The sequence below is a fragment of the Cryptomeria japonica genome, chromosome 8 (genome assembly GCF_030272615.1).
Source record: "Cryptomeria japonica chromosome 8, Sugi_1.0, whole genome shotgun sequence".
NCBI lineage: Eukaryota > Viridiplantae > Streptophyta > Pinopsida > Cupressales > Cupressaceae > Cryptomeria > Cryptomeria japonica.
Genome location: NC_081412.1, coordinates 634,783,669 through 634,793,849, shown reverse-complemented (window position 1 = coordinate 634,793,849; position 10,181 = coordinate 634,783,669). Strand labels below are relative to the sequence as shown.

The window sequence follows — 10,181 nt, the reverse complement described above, 5'->3', positions numbered from 1 at the left end:
AGTCCTTACAAACACTAACCTAGGTTGTAATGTGGAATAAATTAGACTTTAATTGAATAATAATGGTAAAAAAGGAATGAAATTATCAAATCCAATTTTAAACTGTTAGGTTCAAATATGCATGTATGCAAGTGACCTACATGAATTATGCATTTGTGGGTGTAATCTAGGATGATGAATGGTCGAGATTTGATATGATTACTTTTGGTTTTAATTGTGTTTTTTTTTTCAATGAAAATTTTGGGTCACACTCAGTTAAAATCAAATTGACGATTTATAAATATCCATTGTTAAAATCAAAAGTAATAATATCAATTCTTCACAGACTATGAAAAAATCATGCCAACTAATGGTGGAGATTATTGATTATGTTCATACCTTTGAGATGCATGGAGATGAAATGAGATTAGGATAAAATCATTGAAATTCGATGTAAAATTATGTCAGGACATATACTAATCAATACATAAAAGATAACCTAATCAAATTAGGCCTAAAACATAAAAGAAGAGGACATGAATATACAATCTTTTCTATTACAATATGGATAAATATAAACATTAGCAAAATTAAAGAAAAAATTAAAAGAAAGCAATTTGAAATTTTCTTGCCAATCCTTGGATGAGTTTGGACAAAAACGATGTTTCCACTCTATGTATGATTTTTTTAAAAATATATTGTAATTTCAATTTAATTACTATATAATCATATTTAATTTTTTAATCATAAAATAAAATTAGTTTTTTATCAAAACTCTATTACCTATGTAATTTTATAATGATAAACAGTTAATGAATAAACCACAATTAAAAAAATTGCTTGATATTCAACATAGATTTTTTTTTAAAAATGCTTGCCCTGAAAACATCTCAACTCCAAAAATTTAGTTTGTGCCCCTGATTTCTTTATTATTCTTGTATTTTTTAAGTATGTTCTATTTTTGTGTGAGTCGTATGATCTGGTCTATGTTTTCCAGCGATCTCAATTTTATGTGAAAGCTTTTCCTGGTCGATACGAATATTTGCGAAAAAGAAATGCACGGGATTTAAGTCTAATAAAAATTGTCAGTCAATGTTGGAAATAATTGGAATGAAAAATATATAGTCACAATTTACATAGTTAATTTTCCATATTGACACACCATGTTCTTGGTTTACACGATACCCATCACATTCAAATTGGACCCTCGAATTTGTTGTGCCTTACCTTCACATGACTTTTCCACCCATTGAAAATGACAAAAATGTCACAGTGTTGACGTGACACTCTTTCTTTGCATACGCGACACTCTTCACACAACGACATTTAACCACAGTTAGAGATATATTCATCATTCGTCTCCCATGATTTCTGATCATCTCTTTTCTTTCAAAGTAAAGATAATAAGTATTTTAGTTTCCAAAACAATGGAAGCTATGTTTGCAATTATAACAATATTATGCTGCTTCACTTCCCCTGCAATTGCATGCCCCTTCCCTGAAAGAAATCTTCTCCTGGATTTCAAGGCAGCAGTTGTAGATGAGTATAACACTCTAACTTCCTGGCACGGATTCAATTGCTGCACGTGGAGAGGAGTCAGTTGTAATCTCCGCACAGGCCATGTTTCTCGACTGGATCTGAGTGGATTCAATTTGGAAGGTAACATCAGTTCATCGCTGTTCCAACTTGCACGGTTGGAACACCTCGATCTCAGTGACAACCTCTTCAAGGGTAAATTCAGTCCTCCCCATAATAGAAAGTTGAAGAGTCTCACTTTTCTTGACTTGTCATTTGCTGGTTATGTAAATGAATCCTTTCTGGGTGATGTAAGTGAATTTTACGTGAGTTTGGAAAGCTTATCAAATCTGGTGAGCTTGGAATACCTCTCTCTTGCTGAAGTGAACATCTCTGTAAACAAAGAGTGGGGTGAAGTTGTTGGCAGTCTATCCAACCTTCAACAACTGAGCATGTCTGACTGTGGGCTTGGAGGACAAATTCCCAATTCCCTTCTCAACCTCACCTCTCTGCTTCATCTGGATCTATCAGCGAACTATTTGTCAGCACATATACCAGCTTGGTTTGAAAATGTGACTGGGCGCTTGGTCTCTCTTGATCTCTCTTGGAATTACAATCTTGGAGGAGACCTTTCTTTCATTGGACAACGAAAGTCTTCTTTGTCACTAACCAGCATTGATTTTTCAGCGACAGGCATGAAGGGCCGAATTCCATCTGCTATATGGAATATCTCATGCTTGGAGCATCTTCGTCTTTCAGATACTAGAATTGAAGGTGAGATTCCAGCTTCTATAGGGAATTTGTTGTCCTTGCTAAGTCTTGATCTATCAGCGACCAGAATTGAAGGTCAGATTCCATCTGCTATAGGGAATGCGTTGTCCTTGGAAAGTATTTCTCTGTCGGATACCAGAATTGAAGGTAAGATTCCATCTGCTATAGGGAATGTGTCGTCCTTGAAGAGTCTTTATCTATATAATACCTCTATTGAAGGTGAGATTCCTCTTTCCATAGTCAATCTCTCTAAACTTGTTTCTTTGGAGCTGTCCTACAACAAGTTAACTGGGGTAATCCCAGCTTCATTGGACTCACTTTCTTCCCTTGTTCGTCTTCACCTTTATGCCAACGAATTGAATGGTACGATTCCATCTACAATTTCAAATCTTGTTAACTTAAGAAGCCTTTTGCTCCACTCCAATAGTTTAAGCGGCCTCATTTCCCTTTCCGTATTCGATAATCTCACTAGTCTTGATAGCCTGCATCTTTCTTACAATCAGTTAACTGTAAACATTGATTCAACATGGATTCCGCAGTTTAAGCTTTCCGCTTTGGCATCAGGTTCTTGCAATTTAGATAGAATTCCATCGTTTCTTGTGACCCAATACGACTTGGATTATCTAGACCTATCTGCTAACAGTATCCAAACAAATATTCCATCTTGGATATGGAACTTACCCAGCCTTTATGATTTGAACCTTAGCTGTAATCAATTAACTGGGTCATTGCCATCTAGACTAACCTTACCCATGTATTTTGACTATCTAGATTTGCACAATAATAGCTTGGAAGGTTCTCTTCCTCTTCCTCTTGCTGGAGCTTATCTGCTGGATCTGTCGATGAATCAGTTTAATGGTTCTATTCCTAGTCACATCGGTGCGTATCTTGAAAATGCAAGGTTCTTATCCTTGTCGCGGAATAATCTCAGCGGAGCGATTCCAGATTCTATTTGCACTCCATATTTGGAGGTTCTTGACCTTTCAAAAAATACGCTGAGCAGTGTCATTCCTCCTCATTTAACCAGGAATTGTTCTTCTCTTAGTGTTCTAGATTTGGCAGAAAATCATCTGGAAGGTAAATTGCCAGCAGAGTGGGGCAACATTACAAACATGCATACATTGAAGCTCAATGGTAATCATTTGAGAGGAGTTATTCCCTCATCCATTTCAGAAGGCCGATCTCTGCAAGTATTGGATTTGGGAAATAATGATTTGGAAGGCACCCTTCCCCAGTGGATTGGAAAGCTATCACAGCTGCATGTGTTCGTCTTAAGGTCTAATCATTTTCATGGCAGTATCCCACGCCAGGTAATTGGCCTTCCGAATCTTCAAATTCTGAATCTTTCTGGCAACCACCTTTCAGGAGCTATTCCAAGCAACCTTACAAACCTGCTTGCAATTGTCAATGCATCGCAGAATAATTCAAACCATTTGGAAGACGTTAGATATACAAATAAAATTACAATTTCCTGGAAAGGCTGGGATGTTGAATTTGTGAAAGTTCTCTTTATTCTTAAATGTATTGATCTTTCAAACAACAACTTATCAGGGAGCATTCCTTCTAAAATGGGATCTCTTCAAGGCTTGATAGTTCTTAACCTTTCAAGGAATCATCTCAGTGGCCGAATCCCAAAAACATTGGGACACATGGAACAACTAGAGTCTCTGGACCTCTCGCTAAACAGGTTGAATGGCAACATTCCCTTAGAACTTGAGTTCCTGAGTTATTTGGAGTTCTTGAATCTATCTTACAACATGCTTGATGGAAAAGTACCCCATGGAGGACAGTTCCTAACTTTTGGGGAGTCGTCCTACTTAGGCAATCTTAAGCTAAGTGGGATTCCATTTACCAATATAAGCGTGTGCAACAACTCTTCTGGCTATGGCAACTGCACAAGTATTGAGAGAATTGGTGAAGCAAAGAATTCAGATGGTGAAATGATAGGATGGGCAGTGGGACTTGGATTGAGTTATGTTATGGGATTCTCTATTGTGATTGGAGTATTGACTTTAAATAAGAGGGTAAGAAAGAGAGCCTTCGATTTTTATCATGTTGTAATATTAGCTATTGATGGGTGTATAAGAGGTTAATAGATGAAAGTAGATACAACTGTATAGAGGGTTTTGTTAGTATAATGACAAAGTTTTCTTTTAGTATATGGCCACTGCAAATTTATTAGTATGAGGTGTGTTAGAAATTGTTGGTGTTAATGATGACAGAAACATTTCAAGGGGTAATATATGAAATTCAAAATGATTCTTTGGTTTTAGCTTTTCTAGTGTATTTGTGTTTTTTCTTCATCGGTGTATATGAAGTTTTTTTTAAGTGTTTTTGTTTTATTAATAATTTGATGTGTAAAATGTAATTTTAAGTGATGAAATTGTACATTTTATTATTTTAAAAATTGTAGTATTTAATTTAATTTTTTGTATTATTTGATTTTTATTTTAAAATTTATTATGTTTTATTATAATTTATTTTGATCTCTAATGATTCTTATTAATATATTTTTTTAATTTACAAATATGTTATATTACAGGATCATTTTTTTGGACCAGGTAATATAGTTCAACCAAATTTATGTCTATTTCAAAATGTAAATATCTTGATTTGTGGGTGATCTTTCTACAATATGTTTTTGAGCAATCGAACATCTCCTCCCCTCTGTAGGATGAAGTTCACAAACCCTTATTTAAAGGAAATATCGTAAAGACTAAAATCTTTGCCAAGGAAAAATTAAGATTGACCAAAAATAGAAAAACAAACTAGATTGAGGTAAATAATGAAAAGGAACATGGAAGAAAAGTTTTAAAGTTTCATTTATGAACTTCTTGAAAGTAAATAAAGTTTGAAATAAAGGTAAACATCTATAGAATGATAATCTAGTTTTAGTAATTAGAATTATTGATCCAATGCAGAACCAAATAGAGATAATAGGAAAACAAATTAGGGAAAACAAAGGAAATAAAAGAATATACGAAAAATATAATATTTATGTGGAAATATATTTTTGAGAAGAAAATAAACACAAGAAGAGATGTGCACTGGTCTATATAAATTTCAATAGAGTTTACAATACATCACTAACACCCTTCACTTTTTGTCTTTATTTCAACATCGTCTATTCTTTTATCTGAACTTTCTGTCTTGTCGCAATCTTAATACAATGCCCTCATTAAAATGTGTTTTCTTCTAAGGAAACGAATCCTAACATAATTTCTATGACCTAATGATGAATGATTTAGATTGACTAAAAAATTATAGCACATGATTTGATTTTATGGGTAAACAATCCTTTTTTCATTGCCTTATTGCATGGGTTTAGTCCAGCACATAGCAGAAATTGAGGGTCGTAGTAGATGAGTGAAAGAGATGGGTAAGCATGGCGGTCCCAGTGCAATCCTCCGTTCTTTAATTTTTTTTTGTTTCTTGGAATATTCAAAGTCATAGTGGAAACGGGCGCCTTTGGACAACATTAAAAATATAAAAGTTAAATTGGGGTAATCCTTATGTAATTTAGTAATATAATTTTCTTAAATATAATGGAAATAATTTATTTAAATATTATATAATAATAATATAATACTAAAAAAGATGTATATAATATTATAATATAATATCTTAAATTTAATTATTTCTTTTCAATTTAATATTTCTAACAAATACATTTTCACAAACTTTAATTAATTAATGAATTAATAGTCAATTAGTCCTCTTATATTATTGTTTGATTCAATTATACTTAGACACTTTAGTTCTAAAAAAATAATGACATGCAAGTCAATTTTTATTTATTAAAAATGCAGAAGTAAAAAATCATATTTTGGCCCACTGTTATAGGGAATAGTTTTTTTATTTTCTCTATACAATATTTTTTTCAATTTCACATCTAACGCTTACATACTACACTATACAAGTCTAATTTCAATTTTTTAATGTGATTAAATAGGGAAAAGAAGTATAATTTTTGTTGAATTTGGTTCATAATTTCAATTTAGAGTTTGAAACATTCATCAAACTAAAATAACTAATCTTTCAACAATGAAAAAATATTCCAACCAACACCTACCACATTTATTTATCATTGATTCTAAAACTACGTACACCTATCCCTTTATTTAATTATAATACATAATTCAATTTCGATTATCCATCCTAGCTCAATTATTAGATAATTATTTTTATTTATTTGTTTAATCTAGATTTATAGAAATAATTTTTTTTCTTATAATAAAACTAGCTAATGATCTTAATATCCATAAAACGTTTTTAAAAAAATACAATTGATTTTTTTTCTTTCCTAAATGTTAAACTTAATCTAACTTCTCATACATATTGCACAACTCATCATGGGCTTCCTCGACATGCTATTGTTAAAATTAAAGCAAACAACATATATACCTCTCTCTCTCTCTCTCTCTCTCTCTCTCTCTCTCTCTCTCTCTCTCTCTCTCTCTCTCTCTACACACACGCACACACACACACACATTTATCTATCTGTTTCTCTCTATCTCTCTACCCTTATATATCTCTCCACCTCTTCCTCTCTATTTCTCCCTCTACCTATCTCTATCTCTATCTATTGTTCTCTGTCTTCCTCTCCCCCTCTATTGCATCTCTACTTTCAACTACTCTAAACTAACCATATTGATGATAGGAACTCGATGCTTTGTGTCTCTTGTTAATATTGTAGAAGATTTGAACTCAATACTATTAGATGCCTACAATATAAAATTTATCATTAAATAAGGTATAATTTGACAAAAAAATTCACTTTTATGAAAATGAACATTTTAATTAGCATGTTATTTATTTTTATTTTTAGGCTTTAATAAGATGAAATATTGGAAATTTTCTTATTCATCTATTATAGGTATTATTTTAACTCATGCATTTAATCATGGAGTTTCTTTCAAAATTAAGAATTTTTTTTTTTTGTAAAGACAAAATCTACCAAAACAAAATAGTAGATGGTGTGTGGTGACCAACTCTATTATCTCAATGATAAAGAAAGAAAATGATAAGAAAATAATATTTTACCAAGGTTTAATTTAGTAGTTTTTAAGTCAAATATATTCATTTATATTTTAGGAGTAGTGATTTGAAATAATTTCACTTTATGATTTTTTTATTTTTAATACGATGAAATATTATATTTTTTTATTCATTTATTGTAAGTATTATTTTATTAAAATGTATTTAATCATGCAGTTTTTTTTAAATAAAAAACATCTAATTTATTCTAAAGACAAAACTTATTAAATCAATTATGAAAAACATAATACAAAATTTCAAGTGATGTTTACAGTGGTGAAGCATTCGATCATTCCTTGCCTATCCAATACTAGTATTACTTTGTCTCAAAATTTAAAATGATATTTAGCATGGTCAAAAATTGAAACTTTGTTATCCATCCATTACTAGCACGACTTTGTATCAAATGCATTTAACCATAGCTTTTTACTCAAAATTAAGTAAACTTAACTTTACTCTAAAGACAAACCTACTAGATAGTAGAACAAAATTTCATGTAACCCTTATAGGAATGAAACATTGAAACTTTTCTCACCCATCTAGTACTAGTACTACATTGCCTCAAATTTCTACGCGATGTTTGTAAGATTGGAAGCTTTGAAAAATTTCTTACCCATCCATTAATATCTAAAATAAAATTTAAGGTGACATTTAAATTGGTCAAGAATTTGAACTTTTTAACCCATATACTACTAGAACTACTTTAACTCAAATGAACTTAGTTATGAAGTTCCTTTCAAAATAAAAAAAACACTTAAAACTTCCTCTAAAGATAAAATTTATTAAATTGTTTTAAAAAATATTTTACAACATTTTAGGTAATGTTTACAATGGTCAAACATTGGAATTTTGGTTACCCATTCATTATTGATACTAATTTGAATCAATTATGTTTAATCATGGATTTTACTTTAAAATAAAGAACACTTTAACGTTTTCTCTATTGACAAAACCTGCCAAAGCAATTAAGAAAATGTAGTTCAAAATTTTAGGTGATGTGTAATCGAGATAAGTATTCAAAATTTTGTTACCCTTCCATTACTAGTAGTGCTTTGACTAAAATGCATTTAATCATGGAGTTAACTTAAAATAAATAATAATTAATTTTCCACTAAACACAATACCTAGAAAACCATTAAAAAAATATACAAACATTTAGGTGGTAATGTTACCAAAATTTTATCACACTTAAAAAACTTGGTGACCTACAACAGGTCTTATGTATTGCAAAGAAAAGGCACACAATTTTTTTCAAAGTTTACTATCTTTATTAAAAAAAATGTATGCCATACAAGTATCTTATTTCCAATATGAAATATATGAATCAAGAAAGAAAACATCTGCATGTAATATATCTTTATTTATGAAAAGAAAACTATTCACAAGATCCCACACAAGTCGTGGGAATAGCTGAGAAAAGATCACATTGATCATAGAAATGCAAACACAAAAGGAACAGAAGAATGTAGGAAGAAGGGAAAGAAAGAACCCATCGTTGCTTGAATAGGTTGATGAATTCTAGAGAACGGTCTTCTGGTCAGCTTCGTAGATCCAATCATCCTATTGTCCACTCCATGAGATGACCTGAAATAGAGAGAAAAATAATTTCGTTACAGCTCTGGCTTACTACTACATACATAAACCTACTCCTACTGTGCATGCACCGCTATATCAGATTCAGAATAGAGAAGATCAATGTAGAAAAGATATAATGAGAAAACAACAAGTATCATGTTTTATCTAACTTGTTTGTTCCATGTGCAGATACAAGTTTCCATTTAATAAATATCAAGTATGTGGGTTAAAATGGGCTTTCGAAGGGGTTGAGCTCAGCATACATGTCACTACTCACAAAATATTTACAAGGTTGATGGTAATCCCAACAAACAAGAGATATATAGGTTGGATTCCTAGAACTTTGACCATTAAATATACTTGGCTTTTCTTCATTGCTTCCAACATTTTACCTTTGGATCTTTTTTGAAATACAAAGTGCTAATTGAAACATTGAATGATTTGAATGAACCATTTTTTAAAATAATATTATATTACCTCATTACAAGTATGTAATTCTATTAGATTTAAAAAATAATGGATGAAATAGATGATATTTTGTCTATAATAATTGAGCCTAGGTTAACTATTTTAGAATTCTACAAAGTATTGAGTGAATTAAAAGTGCTCTACAAATATTATATCAACTTACAACTACCCTTTGTATGGATTCTCTCTTTCATAGAGCTCTTATTCTCATGATGCTAGATGCAACCTAACTCTACAATCACAAAGTCACAATCTAGACTTGGTAAACTTCCCAACTATGATACTGCTTAGATTATTGATATTTCAATTAATGATTTCTTCATCTTTTTAATTTTTTAAATTCGTGCATGTAAAAAAAATTGAGAATCATCACCTATTTACATCAATTGATTAATCTTATTTATTTCTCAATAATATATTTCATTAAAAATTAGTATACTATTATTGTAATATAAAATATTATTAATATATTTATTTTATAATCATCTCTAAATACAAAGTTCACTTAACACATACCAATCAATTGTTATATTTAGAAGAAACACAACCACTAGTTGTCACAACAAAACTAAACTATCCTTTCAAAATTAGAAAGTTCATTGTGTGATGCATTTGTCTTTCCATTGTTCAAGACGGCAAAAGACATGTCGATTTAAGCATGAATGCAAATTGAATGTTCAATTGCATATTCCGAACATTTTCTAGGCAACGAATTATAATTATTCATGATCAAACCAAATGTTGTGTGCATTTCTAGTCATTGTTGACCATTGTTCCCACTAAATAAAATGAAAGTCACATAAAAAAATTTATTGACTAAATTTCTTTTAGAGCGA

At 30.9% G+C, this 10,181-nt stretch overlaps 1 protein-coding gene across 1 annotated transcript; it reads left to right on the top strand.

The window, feature by feature from the left end:
• Positions 1-1,406: 1,406 nt before the first annotated feature.
• LOC131043824 (receptor-like protein 19) lies at positions 1,407-4,358 on the top strand. The gene has a single exon (XM_059210641.1). It carries the CDS (start codon positions 1,407-1,409, stop codon positions 4,356-4,358), a length of 2,952 nt encoding a protein of 983 aa, XP_059066624.1.
• The last annotated feature ends 5,823 nt before the right edge of the window (positions 4,359-10,181 follow it).